At 39.8% G+C, this 20697-nt stretch overlaps 1 protein-coding gene across 3 annotated transcripts in view; it reads left to right on the top strand.

Annotated features, from left to right (window-relative positions):
• The window catches only part of LOC103181489 (zinc finger matrin-type protein 1-like), a 33665-nt gene extending 17492 nt beyond the window's left edge, over positions 1–16173 (top strand). For 2 of the 3 annotated variants that reach the window (XM_042343532.1, XM_007898006.2), the window contains exons 2-7: positions 8853–8956; positions 9592–9693; positions 11060–11222; positions 11657–11938; positions 13118–13214; positions 15048–16173. In XM_042343532.1, the coding sequence (XP_042199466.1) occupies positions 8858–8956; positions 9592–9693; positions 11060–11222; positions 11657–11938; positions 13118–13214; positions 15048–15930 (1626 nt within the window). In that variant the 5' untranslated portion in view covers positions 8853–8857 and the 3' untranslated portion in view covers positions 15931–16173. The remainder of the gene's footprint in view (positions 1–8852; positions 8957–9591; positions 9694–11059; positions 11223–11656; positions 11939–13117; positions 13215–15047) is intronic. The other variant, XM_007898007.2, reaches the window with a different exon arrangement.
• Positions 16174–20697: the final 4524 nt, after the last annotated feature.

Genomic DNA, 20697 nt, shown 5'->3' with positions numbered 1-20697 from the left:
CTGCACTTTACAATGTATCCTGTGAAGTGCTTTGTGAAATCTCAACGATGTGATAAGGCACTATATCAAATGCAAGGATTATTATTATTATAAAGTGCTTCACAGAGTTTTCTGCAGTTTTGTACTGTATTTGTAGGCAAACAAGGCAGCCAGTTTATTTACCCACACCAATGCCCCACAGACAGCCAGTTTACAATTTTTGGGACACCAATCTGCACCAATTGTATTCCCCAACAATAATGAGATGAATGGTTTTTATGTGTTTGAATGAGGTAAGATTAATCGTCATTGCATTGGGATAGTTCCATTTTTTAAAAGAGTACCATATAATCATTTATAGATTTAACCTGAACAGGGAAATCTGTTTGATATACAGGGTGATAAAAAGTCGTGATAACTGCCCTATTATCTTTAAAAAAATCATAATTTCTTTAAGACTTATGAGACATTGTAATGGTATTACGACTATTTGGTAACCCTGTATTATTCAGAAGTGTAGCCGAGTGTAAACTCAAATCCCGATGTGGGTCCCGAGCCAATAATCTTCTGACCTGGAGGCAATGAGCTCCACTAAATTGAGCCGAAAAAGCATTAAATCACAAAGTAATGCGTAGCCGGGAGTAATTACTGAGCGGACATGTCATCAAGGGGTCAGGTGACGTCATAAACGGGATGAACAAAGGTCCAGTGTATAACAAACTGAGATTACTGCGGGTTATCATCCCCATCTAGACATTTCTTTTTAGCATCAATACTTTGGAGTTGGTGGGGCCAGTTTTGTTATCGCTTAAGATTTTATTCATCTCGACAGTAGGTGTTACGGTGGACATTGGTCAGGAAGCTGCGTATAATTGATGTGTGGTGACCTCCTCAGTGAAGGATTAAAACTGACGTAATCACTGCAAATTTCCCAGAACTTAAATTTGTAGGTTATTACTGGGAAAGTAAAGTAGGTATACTAAATAAAGTAGGTGATTTAGATGATGCTAGGTTTATACTTATAACAAGGAGAATACTTGTAGAAATAAAAATACGACTTCCACTGGTATGATAACACAAAAGTGATTTGAGAAATCTCAGCAGTTTCAAACTGATTTTATTGGCTTTGACGATCTAAATATGATTTTTTTAAGTATAGTTTGAAAACCCACTGAATATGAAATGGAATATTTTATGGCCGGTCATTTAGTATATCTGATACAAGACTGACTTCACTTGTGAGTTACACAGTGAACCCCATAGGCCACTGTCACTGTTTGTGATCTCATTGTTTTATCATTGTGATGCACCTTCAGTGGGCAACATAACTTGTTTTCTCAACAAAACTGGTAAATTTGACAGTGGGTCATTAAATATGAAATTTATTACACCATGACAAGATCTTAACAAAGAGTTATGTGAGATAAATTCGGTATTCAGGGATCAGCAGTGGGCAAGTTCTGTTACACTAAGTTGGTACTGTATAACTAACGAACAGAATTAAAATGAACCGAGCCATATCATTGTCTCTATGATTGAGACCGATTGGAGACAGCTCATGACGACAATGTTAGGAGTTATTATCTAACTCAGGAATGAGGGCGTTGTCATATGCACGGCTTGCCATGATGCATTGGATTTTTAACCCTTTTAATATTTTTACATCAATTAAAACTACTCTGGGATGATACTTCTCGTGTTCTGACATACCAGTGGAAATATAACTTCTTTAACTGTTTTAACTTCCAGAATACATATAGGATATTTGCCATCATTCCATAGGGCAATCATCGATGGCCCAATTCTGCACCTTGCTTTGTTGCAACAAATCTGCTCCTTACTTTGCTCTTTATAGGCCTTTTGGTCAATTCCCACCCCCATTGTCAGCTATAGGTCCTTGTTTCTCACATTAGAGAAAGTTTGTATCATTAATTAACTTATTTGGTTCTTTTTTACAATGCAGCTTCTTCGTCTTTCAATTTGGGGATTTGGGCTTTAAAGTTGTGCCATGATCCAATATGCTAGGGGAACAGGCTTGATGGGCTGAATAGCCTCCTGTTGTGCCTATGCTCCATGATTTTTTTAAACTTTCATCGTACTGTTATAAAATTGCATTGGATTCCTGCTGCACTGTAAAACAACTGTCTGCTTTTCATTTACTCCATGAGGAATTAGAATTTGGTTCTGAACAAATGGATATGAGAAAAGTTTAAACATTTTGCTTCTTGTGAGTTTCAGTTTTGTTCATTCAACATAGATATTGTCTCAGGGTGAGGGTGTATATGCCAATGGTAAAATTTAGATAGGAGCAATTCACAAATCCTTCTTTGGCCAGAAAAAAATGGATGCCTTTCACCTATCTCAGGCAATCATCATGGTGTTGAAAAGGTTTTATTTCCAACCTCTATGTTCCTTCATCCTCACTGCCAGCAGCAAAATAACATAGATTAAGAAGCCTAATATATACAGTACTTCCTTCTCAGTAACATACCGGTGCCCCTAAAAACTAACACTTGCCTTTGGAGTTCATAGAATCATAGAATTATATAGCGCAGAAGGAGGTCATTCGGCCCATCATGTCTGTGACGGCTCTTTGAAAAGAGCTATCCAAATCAATCCCACTCCCTCGCTCACTTCCTCACAGCCCTGCAAAATTGTCCTCCCCAAATAATTATCTACTTCTCTCTTAAAAGTTGTTATCAAATCAGCTTTCACCACTCTTTCAGGCAATGCATTCCAGATCCAAACAACTCGCTGTGTGAAAACATTTCTCCTCACCTCCCCTCTTTTCTCTTAACAACTATTTTAAATCAGTGTCCTTGGGTTACCGACCCACCTGCCCGTGGAAATAGCTTCTCCTTGTTCACCCTATTGAATCCCCTCATAATTTTAAAAACTTCCATTGAACCTCTCTTAACCTTCTCTGCTTCATGGAGAATAATCCTAGTTTATCTAGCCTCTTCTCATAACTGAAGTCTCTCATTCTGGTACCATCCTGGTAGATTTCCTTTGCACCCTCTCCAATGCCTTGACATCCTTCCAAAAATGTGGCACCCAGAACTGAACACATACTCTCGCTGAGGCCTAACCAGTGCTTTATAAAGGTTCATCATAACTTCCCTACTTTGGTATTCTATGCGACTATTCATAAAGCCTAGTATCCCGTATGCTTTTTTAACAGCTTTATCTCCCTGTCCTGCCACCTTCAAACATTTACTGATATGAACCCCCCGGTCTCTCTGTTCCTTCACCCCCTTTAAGATTGTACCATCGGCTTATATTGCCTCTCCTCATTCTTCCTCCCAAAATGCACCACTTCACATTTCTCCACATTAAACTTCATCTGCCACGTGTCTGCCCATTTTACCAGTCTGTGTCCTCTTGCAGTCTGTTACTATCTTCCCCATCATTTACTACTTTTCCTAGCTTAGTATCATCTGCAAACTTGGAAATTGTACTCCTTATACCCAAGTCCAAGTCATTTATATAGATCAAAAAGAGCAATGTTCCCAATACTGACTGCTGGGGGGATAAAGTTATGTGCCTTTATCTTATAATCTGCCCCTAACTTCGTAATATTAAAAAATTCGATTTGAGATTCATTTCTTTTAAAAAAAATGACAACAGGTCTATTGAAAGGGTCATCTAATAAAGGGTACCACAACTTTCAAGGTACTGTGGAGAGTGGAGCAGAGTGGCATCATTTTGCACTGCTTCATTTATACTGCACCTCTTACAACCAGCTCAAGGGAAAAATTGGGGGGAAAATGTATAGATTTGGTAGAATGCGGAATGCCCCCTTGAGTGCTGTGGCTAAGGCAGAATCTAAATTTTGCAGGGGTATGGGAAAAAGGCAACTGAATGGGTCTGAATGTCTTTTAAAGAAAATTAGATATATTTTAGAAAATAATATTTTGGAATCCATTGTAGTATATTTGGAAGAATTAGGCATCTTTGGAACTAAGGTTCCCAATGTATTCCACTGTGTTGTAGACTAATCCATGCTGAATTAATTGCTATCAACATCTCCATTACAGGATGGTAGAAAGCGAACTAGATGGACCTTGGTCTTTTTTCATCGAGCAATTCCTATGTTCCTATGCGACAGCATATACCCAAATAGATCACATGACCTTTTTCTGTGTTGTACATTTTTATGGTGTCCATCACTATTTGCTACGAAAGTGCAGTATAAACTCACAGTAAGAAGATTTGCAAGAGGCTCAATGAGTTTAATGGTCCCTTATTCCAATGTTTCTATGTAAAGAACCATTAGCATTTCTTATAGATCGGGCAGATGATTCTTATCAATTTAGGCATTTATTTGTGCGTTTTGAGGGTAATACTTTTATGTAAATCTACTACTGGACAAAGAGTAACATTTTGAGAGGTGGTGTGTACCTTAAAAATAATGTTTGGATTTGATTGATATAGCGCCTATTAACACTAAAATGGCCCAAGCTTTTCACGGATAATTGTTGTCAAATGTAAAGATTATAAGTACAGTAATTGTTTTTGTAGACAAATATGACAGCCAGTTTCTACACAGAAAATCCCCACACAGAGCCTTAAATTCATCCCTGGCAGGGTTATTTCAACTTACTCTAGGGCAAATTGTCATCTACTAAACAAAGGCTATGAGTGTTTTTGTGCTTCTGTGCTCCCGGGTGCTCTTAAGATGTAAATTCTCTTGAATTCCACAGTCAGATTTGGCAATACAGTAATTGGCTGTTTGTTCGCAGAGATTGAACAAACTAGATAAATAGAGTGTTCAATTTCCACATATAAACCTGAAACCAAAGTGTGGTCTTCCTCATTCTTTGAGGAAAATTCAACCTCCACATGGGAAATGAGGATGGATTTCCAGTGATGGGGGGATGAGCTGTGAGGTTTGACTTGATAAGATACGGTTCTTCAGTCTAGAAAAGAAATGTCCGAAAGGAGCCTTGTAGAAATTGGATCGAAAAAGTAAATAGGTCCAGGTTGTGAAGAGTAGTTTTGAAACAGATATGAAGGATTTTTTTGCACAGAGGGTAATAAGGAGTTATATGAGTAAGCATGGTAAATAGCTAGTGCGGGTGAGAATAGTAAAGGCCAGATTGATATTTTCAAAGGAAATCGGTAGGGTTTGTATTGTGGAAAGATGAAATGAGTCAAAGGACCTTCTTCATAAATCTTCTCATGATGTGAATAGTGGATGTGTTGTGGGCGGCAGTGAGACGTGATAAACATTTTGACGAGTGAAGGTAACCAGAGAACGTCCAACTGACGAATCTACTTGTAGTTACCTCAAAAGTGATGATATTATGTTGCCGCAGTTTTGACCACAGCGCCATGTTAAAAACATTTAGTACTTTTCAGCTGAAGATAATAATTTCCTTTGTTGTTTCATCATTCAGGAAATTGATTGATGTTACTTTTTGAAATGATGCGAATTTGGTTGCACTGGTATTTATCTGAACATTTGCAAAAAAATTTTGATAAGAGCCCTCAATAGTTGACTGAAATCTGATGTCGTTTGTATGTCAGTCTGAGCTGGGTAAAGCCCAACACGTGTGAGAAAAGTTAATGCAGTGTTTTATATGGTTGGGGTTCTCTTTGTTAGCTGTGTATTTCAATCAGAAATAATAAACTGTATCACCCAGTTCAGTAATGGTTTCACTGTACCAAAACAGTTTTAGTTTTGAACATTTCTAGCACCAACTTTTTGGTCAACAAATGCAGTACTTTATTTTTTATGCCTTGGCGTCATCTTCCTGTGGCTTACTTGTGGTGGAGAGTTTCCTTTTAGATCATCTTTGATCTGTATTCTATGCCAATCTTTGGATTCAGGATATATGTTCAATGTCCTGTTCGCATGATACCTTCATCTGGCTTGTGTCTGTTAACTACATAACCTTCACAAAGCCAAAGTCTCTGCCAGCTGCAATATTTCTTGTCTTGCCCTTTGTATAAATACTTCTTCATTCATTGCTCCACTGAATATTTTTTCTCCCTTAGGCTTGCTGCTTAAAGCTCCATGCTGTACCTCCCCAGAGTCTCTCAGTGTTAAAGCCAAGACTTATCTCTTACACTAGCCCAACCACTCTCAATACCTTTATTTTCCTTCTTCCTATAATTTCCAGGCTTTTAAAACCAAAGATTGATGCAACCTAAACTTCAACTTATCTTGACATTTCATCTACTCTAACCTTGGTGATGTCCTGCACTGTTCGTGTTGGGCCCTTTACCTAGGGTTCGTGTTGAAATATATTGCCCACAGCAAATCTCTTCTAAGAATAATGTCTGAATCAGCCCTCTCAACTCAGAGGCCTGAAATTTCTCACTGCCTTCAACAACAACAACAACAACAACAACAAGATTCCATTTATAGAGCGCCTTTCACGTCGGGAGGACGTCCTTCGACTTAAGACTATTAGTCTTTGAAAAATTCTCAAATTCACTCTTAATTTGTTATTTAAAAACTGCGGAAAACCAGCTTCCAAGCTAAGACTGAATTTTATTTTTTCCCTTAAAATGTTAAGAACATTTGGAATTTTGGGCTTCAGTCACCCTTATTCCTCCAAGTCGTACACTACTGAGTGCTCCTTCCGAGCGATACTAAAAGATTCAGCGACATTCTGCTGTTTGGAGGTATCGATATCCGAGTTCTTGAGAGCTCAATCAAAACTGTTCAAGCTCAGGTTTCTGCAGCAGTTTGGTCATGCCTGGCGAGCGTCATTGTTAATGTAGAATCATCACAAGGAACTAACATAAAACGGGGAAATGATTACTTTCTTACATAAATGGGTACGGGAGTTTAATTCAGAGGTCAACCATTGTTTGGTTATATTGTGACCAGTTGCACAGGTGCGTTCAGCTGGTATTTGAATCTGAGCTGGAACAACCAGGCACTTGAGTGAGTCTTGCTTTATACCAAACCGCGATTCAGCACCTGGCATTCGGGTGTTTTGTGTTGCCTTGTGGAGGCTGGATTGCCTGCAGTTTCAGTCAATTGGACATGCAGTGTCCAGAAAAAGCAGGATGAAGCTTTCACTGATTTAAATATTTGAGAGAATCGTGGAATTCATTGTGTCAAACACATTTTCAAAAGTTTTGAATTGTCCTAAACTAATCTGTTTAATATCTGCCAAATCAAATCTTGAAATTATTACAGTTTATTGTGCTTTAGATTTAGAACAAAAGTTTTTGACACTTGATCCTTTTGTAATTGGCATGTAAATGGATCTTAATATTATGTTGAGGCCTAAAATTTTCTCAAGGTCTTGGCCTTAAGACCAATGTCTTAAAACTTAGTTCACATAGAAGTTTTTAAATTTTGTAAATTCAGTTATTAAAATGAATTAGCTTCCATATTAAGACTGGATTTAAAAAAATGTTTTAAGAAAATCATTGCAGCAGCAAATGCAGCGTTAAGCACTGCTTCTTAATTCTTAATGCACAGCATTCTTAATTCTGTAAATAATGTGATGCAATAATAATCAATATTTGCACCACTTAACATTTGTATCCCTGTGAGTGAGTAATATAATCTAACTACAGAATGTTATTAATTGGACATTAGTTAAAATACATTTTAAGTAGATTTTAATTGTGTGCACATTGGATCTCAAATTAAGATTCCTAAAGGGAATTGCAAAGCATATCTAGCAGCATACCTCTTAATAATAATAATAACAACCGTTGCATTTGATATAGCGCCTTATCACATAGTTGAGACGTTTCAAAGCGCTTCACAGTATATACTGTAAAGTGGGTTGAGTGTGTATTTTGTGGGTGAAACATGGCAGCCAGTTGTGCATACAAGTGTTCCACAAACAGACATAATCTGGATCCTGCCTTGACTTCCACTCTTTGGGGGNAAAAAAATCTCCTAATCTTAATATGATGCCCTTTAGTGACTCACCGAATAGCAGAAATAATTTCTCCCTATCTACTCTATCAAACCAATTCATCATTTTAAAGACCTCTATCAGGTCACCCTTCAATCTTCTCTGATCCTAAGTAAGTCAGCCAATTCCTCTGACTAAGTAAGTCAGCCAATACCATTCAGCCCTGTATCATTTTAATAAATCTCCTCTCCATCATCTTATGGCTCTGATGTCCTTCCTAAAGACATGAACTTATTTTTGCAACTCACAAGGATTACATTTCAGTCTAATAAATGTTTTCAAGAATGTGAAAATCAAGTGCGTTTGATCTAAATACATATGGGAGAGAGAAAAAGGAACTTCTTTGTTAAATTCACATTTTAGTTACAAAAACTACCAAATTATTACCATTAATTATGTTAGGCATAAATGATAAATTAAAGCTGAATTTTCAATGAATGCAAATTTAACTTATTCAACTAAGTTTAAAAAAACCATTAAACTTAATTTGCATGTATTCAGTTCATTTAATTACCAGTAAAATAATAAATCTGGATTGGTTAGTGAATTACGAAGGGCAATAAATATGTATTCTATGTTACAGTACCTTTCAGATATGCAGGTTAATGGATACTGATTCAGGATAATTTTAAGACAAACACAAAGAAGAACTGTACTTAAAAAATAATCTTTGCATTCTGCATGCTCTACATTTTCAACATTTCTTCATTCAGAGGGTAATTAAAAGCTGGAATAGGTTACCAAGCACTAAGCTTTGGGATGTTCTCCCAATGTGAAAGATGCTGTATAAGTATGTATTGTATTGGTACCATAACAGGAAGACAGTTGGGTTGGTATAATGGAAGTATGACATAGAATGAGCCTAAGGGCCTCATCTGAACTTCTCTTGTGAGCTCTGAGCTGGGTGGATACAGACATGAAGTTGAAGGAGTAATTCTTTCAGGATGTTATTGTTGACATTTTGGACACGTTTCTTTGCAGATATAATGGGAGGACACAATGAGAGCGAACTTTTCACTGATAACTACTGCAGGGTTTGCTGTGCCATGTTAATCTCAGAAGTCCAAAGGACCACACATTATGAGGTAGGTTGAGGGGTTTTAATAGCAAATATAGACTCACACATCACAGAGGAGCATGTACCTATTTTCTGGATCCCTTTATTTTCTTTTTCTATATGTAGGTAATACAAATTTGACCCAAATTATAGATGACCCTTGTCATAGAAACAGTAGTGTTCATAACTTGAAAATACTACAGCTGTCTCTCTGACTTACTCTATTCTAACTCCCACGCCCCTCCTTGAATCCTAGAAATCTGCAATACAGAAGGAGGGCATTTGGCCCATCGAGCCTGCAGTGGCTCTCTGAGCAAAGTGTTCATTCGTTCGCACTGTCTCAACCTATTCCCTTACCCTCTCAAGCCTCTTACTAGTCTTGTCTACTTCCCTCTTGAAATCCATCAATCTATTTCTTTGCTAAAATTTGAATTTTCTGAGACAATCTGCTCGCACCGCCTCCATGGGTGATCTGTTCCACATTTTCATAATTCTTTAAGAAATTAAATCAGGCTTGTCTGTTCACCTTTCCTCTTCTGTATTTAAGTCCATCGACTAGAGCAATTGCTAGAGTCACTGGAATTAGTGCACTTTTCCAATAACTATGTCTTTGTGGTTAAAGTTAACCAAACGTGTGTTTAAAATCCTGTTTTTTTTTTAAAGAGCAAAAAACATGCTAACAAGGTGCGGCTTTATTTTCAAATCCACAAAGAAGAAGATGGAGCACCATATAAGAAGTTAAAAACTGATGTGGTTGGCTTCCAGGTAAGACTTCTAATACGAGAGAACAGGCTCTGAACAGAAATTACCGTAAAGCTGAAAGGTTATTTTCAATAACAGTCCCAAGACCTGATTTGTGCTGGGTGAGCAGATCTCGACTAGAGCAATTGCTAGAGTCACTGGAATTAGCTCCATGTGCAAGGTTAGGGAGGGCAAAAAAAATCATACAGGGTTTCTACCCCTGAACACTATCAAACGTGTCCTGCTGAGAAGTGTGAGGATGTGAATATTTGGTGAATGCAGGACCATGGCTCAACTGTAATAACTTTCACTGTCCAATGCCCTGTTGACGAATGAAGAAAAGGCTTTTTGCAGGGTAGCTAATGGGCCCATAACACCAGGATAAACCAGTAACTTCAGGAGTGTGTGTGTGGGCAGAGGGGGGCGAAGGTTCAAAGCTCAATAATTGAATTACTTTGGTGTATTAGCTTTTCTTAATGCTGTGTGGTGTAAGGACATACAGTATTTATTGGAATAGGTTGTTATTGTAATAACAGGTTCCAACCACTGGGTGGCTTTATGAGGAAACTAAGAACTTGTTGCAATGTGTATGTTCTGACCATTGTTTCTCCTCAATCTGAAAATGCAAACAATGCAATTAATCTACTGTTTTGGGGCATATTGCTGGCACAGAGAGACTATTTGCCTTTACCTGGAGTTAGATTAGAAGATCAGCCATCTGGCGGGGCAGGCTTGAAGGGCCGAATGGCCTACTCCTGCTCCTACATGGTATGTTATGTTATGTTTATGTTACATTCTCCAATAAATAAAGGTTTGTTTCCAGATCATTATACCTTTTAGAATTGGTCATTGATTTTGAATCCTATGAGCCTCATTATTCAGGTGGATTTCTCCCCCATCACCCCCAATCACAACTATTTCAATAAATAGTAGAGATTTTTCCTAGTTATGTTGCCTGATATTTCCTTTTCATCCAAATTCACCCCAAAAATGTGAATTAACTGGCTATTCACCCACAACACACACACAGTTACTGCACTTTACAGTATATCCTGTGAAGCGCTTTGGGACATCCTTCTGATGTGAAAGGCGCTGTACCAAATTTAAGGATTATTATTATTATCATTATTACATATCTGACTGTTTGTAGGATGTTCCTAGCACAAATTAGCTGCTACATTTGCTTCCATAACAATTTTCTCTTTATTTGTGATTAATCTCATTTGAGTAAAGCATTTCTTTTATGTGAAAGGCACTGTATAAATAGTTGAATTTTAAGAAACAAATGCAAAAACCAACTTTGCCGATTAAAAAAAATGTTTACTCACCGAAGAATACTGCATTTTTGTTGTGATAGAAGCTGTAAACTGTAAGCTGTACTTGTTTACAGGATGCTGGAACTGGAGAAGTGGACAAGAATAAACTTTGCACTCTCTGCAACATGGTCTTCACCTCTGCCATTGTGGCTCAGTCCCATTACCAAGGCAAGGTCCACGCCAAGCGGCTGAAGCAGCTTGCTGGAGAGCAGCCCTCTGTCACTCAAGCACAGACTGGTAAGCCATCTAGATTTAAACACCGTCCAGATCGAAACACTGTCCAGTTTATGGATTTACTCAAAAGAGCTATAATTTTATTAGAATATGGTGGTTAATTTTGCGTTGTGTTGCAAGGAAACCTGCCCAAACCTCCAGGACTAACCACATAACAGATTAAAGTCTAATTCTCTGTCGGTAAGTGTGAACCCGGTTGTTAGTCGATTGGTGGATTGCTTTCTGGGAGTAATAATCCCTTCAAAATAAAAATAATAATAATTTGGTCATTCAATCCACGACTGTTTGTGGGACATTGTTGTGCGCAATTGGCTGCTACGTTTCGCCGACAAAATATACAACAATCCACTACATAGTATATTCTGTGAAGCTCTCTGAGTCGTCTCAATGATGTGATAAGGCACTATATTAAATGCAAGGATGATTATTATTTACAGCATCTACAGATGTGGCAAGTGTACAATCAGAAGGAAACAGTATTGCACAGGGTTCCCAGCCTGACAGCAGCAAGCAGGACCTGGTCTCCGAAGCCCCAGCGGTGGCCTCCATGGCGCTGGATCTGGAAGATCCAAACAAGTTCTGCAAGCTTTGCAGCGCCTCCTTCAACAACCCTCTGATGGCCCAGCAGCACTACAATGGCAAGAAGCACAAGAAGAATGATGCAAGGAGGCAACTCCTGGAGGATATGGGGAAGGAGGCAGATCCTGTTGAAACCAATGGTGAGCAGCTACACAATGTGAATGCATTGCACCAGATATGGGGACAGACCTTGCAGGCTAATTAATAGCCCTCAGAAAAAACTTGCATTTATATAGCATCCTTCACATAGATAACCCCTCTGAACACTGCACAGTGGTTGGGTTGGACATCAAGATAGGAAGAAGGGGAGGAGGATGTGATTATAGACAGAGTCAAAGATGTAGTCTTAGAGGTGGAATCTGAAGGTAGTTAGAGAGGGAAGGGGAGATGGAGAGATAGAGGCAGCGAGTTCCAAAGGTTGGGATCTATTGACTGAAGACTCAGCCAATGATGGTGGTGCAGAGGGGGAAACACAGCAGGCTGAGCATAGAGGGTGGACACAGGAGTGGGTTATGAGGAGGTCAGAGAAGTAGGTTGTCCTGCAGCATGAAGATATTTGAATATGAATATGAGAATATTAACATGCAGTATTTCTTTAAACAATAGAAGAGTATGGGGATTTATTTTTGTCAGCCGGGTGTGTTGACACACAGGGAAGCTAATCACCATGCTTAAGAGTATCCTTGCCAAACCACTGAGAGTTCACTTAATCATAGGAATGGTGGAAGAGATGGCTGATTCCTTCACAACCCCTCTGACCTACTTAGGATGCTTAGATTCCAAGAATGCAAACATTCATTGGGTAATACATAATACAGATATAATACAAATCTATTTCAAGATCCTCACTCATCTTCAAATCCCTTCATGCCTTGGTACCTCCATACCTCTCCGACCTGCTTACTCCCCAACCCACGACCCGTTGCCTCCACTCGACTGCCTCTGACCTCCAGCTTGTCCCTCAAGCCTTCCATTCCACCATCGGTGCCCACTCTTTCAGCCATTACACCCCGATCCTCTGGAACACTCTCCCTCAATCCCTCCACCTTGCCTCTTCTTCCCCATCTTCAGGACAATTCTGAAGACCTTCCACTTCGACTGTGCCTATGGTCACCTCCCCTCTCCCCTGGCTCAGGGTTGTGCTCCACCACTGTCAAGCTCTCTGGGACACTCCCCTGCATGAGAGGTGCTATATAAATGCAAATTGTTGTTGTCTTAATACTATCAAAGTAATATTTTGCATTTGAGTTGTCGCCTTAGGCATTTGGAGACAAGTAGCAATGAGTTGTATTTGCAAGTGACTCACTGTTTTCTCCCAGTAGGAACAGGTGACTATCCATGTGCTATCTGCAATATTACACTTAACTCCATTGAACAGTACCAGTCACACCAGCAAGGATATAAACATCAGCTCAAGTAAGAGCTCTCTGATTTTTTTCATCCCCAACCAAGTCACATTCAGCACAGATTGATTAGTAAATATAATCTTAATGGTAGGGTTTGAGTGACAGTCATTGTTCAGCTTGGTGATATGAGGTGGAAGTTATGGTGGAATAAAGTTCAAGAAAAAAGTTCATCTCAAAGCGCTGTTGTTGTAGCCGAGCACACCAGCCATTTTGCTCATAGCAAAGTCCCACAAGCAGCTATAAAGTGAATGACCAATTAATCTTAAGGATTGTTAACAAGAACACTGGATAAACTCTGTTCTCTTTTTGATCTCACACATCCACCTGAATGGGCAGATGGGACCATCAGGTTAATACCCAAAAGAAGGTAGCTCTGAAAATGCAGTGCTCCCCTACAACAACAACAAGATTACATTTGTATAGTGCCTTTCATGTCGGGAGGACATCCCAAGGTGTTGGACAGTGTACAGCATTTCAGACCCGAGCTGGGGTCAGGGGGGGAGAAGGGAGGGGAGGGGAAGGGGGGTGACCGATAGCATGGCCGCAGAGGAGGGTCTTGAGGCGGGACTTGAAGGAGGCTAAGGAGGGGGTGAGGCAGAGTGATTAGGAGATGGAATTCCAGAGTTTGGGGGCAGAGTGGCTGAAGGCTCTCCCACCAATGGTGGGGCGGGTGGATCGGGGGACATGGAGCAGGCCAGAGCCGGCTGAGCGGAGGGAGCGGGCGGGTTGGTAGGGGGTTAGGAGGTCACAGAAGTAGGGTGGGGGAGGCCATGGAGGGCTTTGTATATGAGGACCAGGATTTTGAACTGGATCCTCTGAAGGATAGAGAGCCAATGGAGTCGGGTGAGAGTGGGGGAGATGGGGTCACGTAGTTTGGTGCGGGAGAGGACACGGGCTGCAGAGTTCTGGATTATCTGCAGCCTGTGGAGGGAGGAGTTGGGAAGGTCGACAAGCAGGGCATTTGCATAGTCCAGCCTGGAGGTGATGAAGGCATGAACAAGAGTTTCAGCGGCCTGAGGGGTGAGGTAGTGGCGGAGTCGGGCAATGTTACGGAGGTGAGGGAAGGCAGAGCCGGTCATGGCTTGGATGTGTGGAAGAAAAGACATTTGAGGGTCGAACAAGACACCTGGGTTCCTGACTGGCGGTGAGTTGTAGTGTGCAACCATGGAGGGTGATGCTGCCAGAGCCTGACGTGCTGGCGTGAGCCAATCAGGAGGGCCTCAGTCTTATTCACATTCAACTGTAGGAAATTTGCCCTCATCCAGGACTTGATATCCGACAGACAGTCTGTTAGGACAGCAGTGGTCCTGGAGTTGAGGGTAGTACTGCACTTGAGTGTGAGCTTAGACCATGACATTGGGCTTGAATCTTCCTTTCTTTAATATTTTAAATTTATGCTGTGCCACTATTTACCAAACTGAACAAACTGACCCCTGGGGGACAATGTATTTCTCCCTCCAATCTGAAAAACAATCATTCACCAATCCTCTCTGCTTTCTGTTAATCACACAACTTGATCCTTCAGGTTAACTTCAGGACATTGCTGTGTGAAAATTGGCTGCTGTGTTTGCCTACAAATACAGTCATTGCACTTTAGACTATATCCTCTGAAACGCTTTGAGACGTCCTCCTGATAAAAATGCAAAAGGAGCCATATATAATGAAAGGATTATAATAATAATCCCTGCATTTGATATGGCACCTTATTACATCTTTGAGACGTGTCAAAGCGCTTCACAGAATATACTGTAAAGTGAATTGACTATACATTTTGTGGGCGAAAACATTTATTATCAATATAACTTTCAGATAAACTCTTTAAACTTTCTTGTCATCATTACAGAGAAAACAAGGTTGCTGATCTTGTACTGAATACAAAGTCAAAGAAGTACGATTCCTTCCAGGACGAACTTGACGACTTCATAAAAGTTCAGAGAGCGCGAGGCCTTGCTCCAAAGACATACTTCAGAAAATCTGAGGAAAGGTCGGAAGAGGAAATTGAGGACTTACCTATAGTCAGACCTCCCCCTTCTCCTCCTGCTCCTGTCCCTATTCCCACTCCTGGTTTGGAATATATTGCTCAAAGCAGAGAAACTACCCCTGGGTTGAACCCATGCACTTTCCCAGAGGAATGTGATTTCCAAATGCAAGTACATGATCATACACCCAAGTGGGCGTCTTTGGAAATTGACAGTACAAAGACCACCTATATGCAAACCAATGACTTACAAATGGAATATTACACAGAAAGACAACCTCCAATGATGGCCAGTTACCCAGAAGACAGCCGAGGTCCCTCCAGTGTGGAATCAGCTGATGATCACAGACCAATGACCTCGGATGACAGCAGCAGTTCCTCCAAAAAAGACAAAAGAAGGAGAAAGAGGAAACACGGACGGGAACGAAGAGACCCGGAAGAGACTGAATCTGAAAGAGATGAGGAATGTCAGGTCTACAGGAAGGAGAGCAACCAGGAAGAGGTGGAACGGGTTCAAAGTGAAGATCAGCAAAAGCATAAAGCGGAGAAAAGAGATAAAGAGGAGTTGGAATCAGGAAAAGAAGAAAAGTTAAAACATGGAAAGAAAGAGAGAAAGGTGAAAGAGGATCCATGCATAGAAAAAGAGGACGCAAAACCGAAACATAAAAAGGAGAAAAAGAAGAGGGAGGAGGTAGATACGAGAACAGAAGAGGAAAAGCTTTGGGATGAATCTATCTTAGGAATTTGATGGCGACAACTACTTTGTCGGACTAAGTCCTAACCAATGGGCTTTGTTTCTGCTGAGAATAAAAGTGTACGTTTATTAACGAATGTGTTGAAAGATCTTTTTATTTTTGATGTTTTTTTCCCGCAATGGTGAATCAACATTGTGAGAGTAACATCTGTGTGTTTGTTGCCTCTGGGCTCTGTTTGTTGAACTTTGATGATTTTTGTCCCATTTGAAATGAGCCATGACCTCATTTGTGGAATGTAATGCTGATTAAAGCAACATCTTGAGTTATCCTTGACATTTTGTGAAAGCTTTTTGGGTTGGCCAAATTCAGGCAGCATTTAATAAACCATTTTCTTATTAACAAGGAATACGTTTGAAAGGATCCCTTTTTGTTATACAATGAAATGCTATACCAATTTTATGCAATTGGTACCGCATTTCGCTCATAAAATACACAGTTAATCCACTTTACGATAGATTCTGGGAAGCGCTTTGAGTATCAAGAAACTATATAGGGATGATGAATAGTTCAGTCCCTTGTGACATCCTCCCAACGTGAAAGGCCAGATATTCAAATGTAATTTGTTGTACACCAACGTGTGGCTTGGACTCTGAGCAAATATCTTGGTAAGATCTGCACCACTTACAAGGATTGGTAACTTGGTTCTCCTATGAGATATAGTTTGTCAAGTGAGTTCCTCAGGAGTGGAGGCAGGCCCTTGTTTGTAGAGCCAATGCCCCTCTGATGGAATGTGGTATAACGTCACATTTTAACTTAACATCTCTTCAAACCTCTCTTTAGAGTCTCAATTGCTTTGGAGACATAACAGAATTTGAGAAATAATAATAATCCTTGCATTTGATATAGCACTTTTCACGTCTTCTAGACGTCTCAAAGCGCATCACAGAATATGCTGTAAAGTGAATTGATTGTATATTTGTGGGCGAAATGCGGCAGCCAATTGCGCACAGCAATGTCCCACAAACAGTCATGGATTGAAAATGACCAATTTATTATTTTTGTTTGTTTTGGAGGGATTATTATTGGAAAGATATTAGATTATTAGAAAGTGTTGCTATTATAGTCTTTGAACTTGAATGTTTCTTTAAATAGTGCAGTACATTGCCTGGTGCAGTGGTATCACTCTCACCTCTGATTCAGAAGGTTGTGGGTTCAAGCCCCACGTCGGGACTTGGAATCACACAGTCTAAGCTGACACTCCAATGCAGTGCTGGGGGGGTGTTGCATTGTCAGAGATGCCGTACTTCAGATGAGACATTAAACCGAGGTCCCATCTCCCTGATCAGGTGGATGTTAAAGATTCCACGGTGCTATTCGAAAAGAGAAGGGAGATTGTGATGTGATGAGGCGCTATATCAAATACGTGGATTATTATTATTAATAAAACCACATTGTGGTAGAACTCAGCTTCAATTGTCTTCTCTCCCCCCTTGCCTCCCCACTCCTCTTTTTTTGAGTTTGAGACTACGGATAAGCAGTATGTTTGTTTGTGTGTGTCTTGAGCAAGGGAAATTCAGAGATGATGTGAAAAGGTTAAGTACAAGTGTCAAATACCAGGATTACTATGAAAATATGCAAAAAAAATTGTTGGGCGAAAAAGGCTGTGAAAACCACTAGTTAATATAAAATATTTAATACAAACTATGTCTTCAGAAGTTAAATTGTAATAAGAGTATTTACATTTGGCAGTGAGTCAGGAACTTGGGGGCACAAATTTGAAATAATCACCAAAATAATTAAATGATAGGTTAGAGAAAGATGGTGTCTGTACAGAGGGGTGGTTGGGCTGAGCCATTCTCTGCCGCAAGCCGTTGTGTATGTAAATTATTTAACGGAGAAATTAGATGCTTGAAAAAAGAATGTTAAAGTGCGTGGGGAAGAAGCAAAAAATTAGGAGTAGATTAGGTGACCTGGAGAGAAAAACATCAGAGTAGATTGGTTCAGTCGTTGTAGCCTATATATATATATATGTGCTGAAACATTCTACAATGTTATGCTGTTCTATTGAACGATCTTCAGTTCTGTTTCAAGTGTCAAGAGGACAGAAAATTCACGGGAATGTGGAAAGATTCCCTGCCACTATTTCAAAGAAGAGCAGGGAATTTCTCCCTGTTGTATTTGCTAATGCCCTCACTCAGAAAAATTACAATTGTCTTGATTCCTAGTTTGGGCATAATCATGTTTATTCTCAACTATACCTTTAGTTAGAAAGCAATTCGACATAGGATACTTTTTGCAATCTTAAGCTGCTAAAATGCTACTGTTTAATTTTATTCCTATTGTTGCAAAGTGTGCTGTTATAGCCTGTGGAGTTGCTCTGTTTTATGTGGGTCTGTGGCATGAATAGAGTTGGTTCAGAGAAACATATTCTTCTGCATTTCCAGTAATATTTAAACTGTATATCAGCACTGTAAGCCTGAGCTGTTCAAAACTTGCACGGTTGTTCTTGCAGCTTCAAAATGTTGTTTGCTGCACTTGCTCTGAGGTAATTTCTGAGGTGAGGGTACCTCCGAATGGTTCATTCCTGCAACATTATTGTTTATCATTAATTGTAAGCCTTTGTGAGCAATTAATGCTCTTCTTGTCGGTCTCCCCCATTCATTAAATTCAATTAATTAAAAATTTGGCTACCATAGAATAACGTCTCAGAGTGCTTTGATAGTTTAAACTCAAATTATTATACTAATATTCCTTACATTTGATATAGTGATTTTCACGTCAGGAGTCAAAGCACTTCACAGGAGTCCTGTAGCTTGGTGTTTAGAGCACTCTCCTCGTAAGCGAGAAGACCTGGGTTTGATTCCCGGGCAGGACGAAATGTTAGGTAAGTTTCCTTACTCCACACGCCTCTGTTTACCTAGAAGTAAGTAGGAACCGGATGTTAATTGATTGACAAATCTCTTTTCCGGAGGTAATAATCCCTTCAAAAAATTGAAAAAATAATAATTATTTGGTCACGCAATCCACGACTATTTGTGGAATTGGCTGAGGAGAATGTGAGAAACTACCTTCTTGCTTGTGTACTGCTGTGTGACGGCACTGTCTGGCATACAAACTTTGGACTCAGATCTAATAACAAGATCCTGAACAAGTCAATAGAATGTGTGCACTTTGTGCTTAAGTAGTCAGTCCACAGGTTGTGAATAACAGGATGAGGACTTGCCATGACGAGAGTTCTCTGCTTCTATTTAGGTCTGAGATAAGATACAAAAATCAGAGATATTTATCACTTAGATGCGTTAATCCGAGTCGGTATGCAAAGAAAATGCCAATTTCAATTGGCACGAAAAGTGTATTTGGACATAGATCTCTTGATAAAATTCTGTCATGTGAAATCTTGATATTCAGAAACTTGCCCAACAGTAATAGTTTCACGGCTTTGTTTCCACATTCAAAACAGGTTGATATAATTAACAGCCAGCACGATCTATAGATAGATAAGGCAGTCCCATCTACAGTAATATAGAAACTGAGGGGATAACACACGTTCATTGAAAACAGAATGATCAGAGTAGTAGCAATCACGCCATAGATAGATAAGGATGGTAACATTTATAGTGATATAGAAACTGGTCTGTATGGGGGCTTGTGACAAATGATGGTTGTAAATGGTAATGTCGAAAGGGAGGAATTACCTTTTCAGTTTCAAATGTGTGGGAGAGTTTTCTTAACCCTGCACCGTCTGTTACAATGAAATAGAGTTTAGATAAAGCATTTGCACACAACATGATTGTTGAATTGGAGAGAGGAAACATTGGAGGTAATATGCTGCCGCTTTTTTCCCACAAAAATTCTGTCAATCCACTTTACAGTATATCCTGTGAAGCGCTTTGCAGTGTCTCAATGACCCGATAAGATGCTATATCAAATGCCAGGATTATTATTATTATTATTATTGAGCCTCGGCAATAATTTCACAGAGAGGCAATGGCACATACATGAGTTTATCATATCAGGAATGGATACTTGTGGTTTTGATTCATTTTTGTTCAAGCTGTTATTTTGGTTGAATTACAATTCATCCAAGGATTGCTTGTCTAGACTCTTTATTCTTCTCACCCTTTTGCCTCCAGCTCCTCCCCCGCCCCTCACTCATGCTCCTCTCTGTTTAGCCGTTTGCAATTACACTTCTTGCAGAAAGAGCAAGGACTGATTGCACCAGGGTTTGCGACCTATAAACCACTCAATACAACCACCCTGAGCTTGGTTTTGCGAGGCAGGCGTTGCCTGCTTAACCAGTTGATAATGTGGTGAAAATGTTATGTAGGCCAATTCCTGCAAAGCCATGTTACAACAGATAAACTCTTTGTTATTGAAGGGATCAGCTTAACCCTTTCGAAGGTGAGAATTGAGGGGGTTTTTACATTGTGGCTCGGTTTTCATCCACACAGCTGTGAGAAAATGTATATTATAGATGCAATAAACTAATAAATCAATTTATGTTGCTTGTTCTGAAATAGCTTGGAAGGCCCAGATCATCCAAATCAGTTGAGTTGAGTCAGAACCCCAGAAGTTTGTAGCATATAGGCTAGAGCACTCACTTTGGAAGTGAAAGGACCTGGGTTTGATTCCCAGACGAGGCGAAATGTTAGGCAAGTTTTCTTACACCACACGCCTCTGTTTTATTTACTGCCTTTAGCAGTAAATAGGAACCTGGCTGTTAGTCGATTGGCGGATCGCTTTCTTGAGGCATTCCATTCAAAGAAAATAATAATAATAATTTGTCGACTCAATCCACAACTGTTTGTGGGACATTGCTG

Source organism: Callorhinchus milii, unplaced genomic scaffold (genome assembly GCF_018977255.1).
Source record: "Callorhinchus milii isolate IMCB2004 unplaced genomic scaffold, IMCB_Cmil_1.0 Scaffold1, whole genome shotgun sequence".
Taxonomy (NCBI): domain Eukaryota; kingdom Metazoa; phylum Chordata; class Chondrichthyes; order Chimaeriformes; family Callorhinchidae; genus Callorhinchus; species Callorhinchus milii.
Note: the sequence above shows the minus strand (reverse complement) of the source record. Positions and strands in the feature narration are given on the sequence as shown.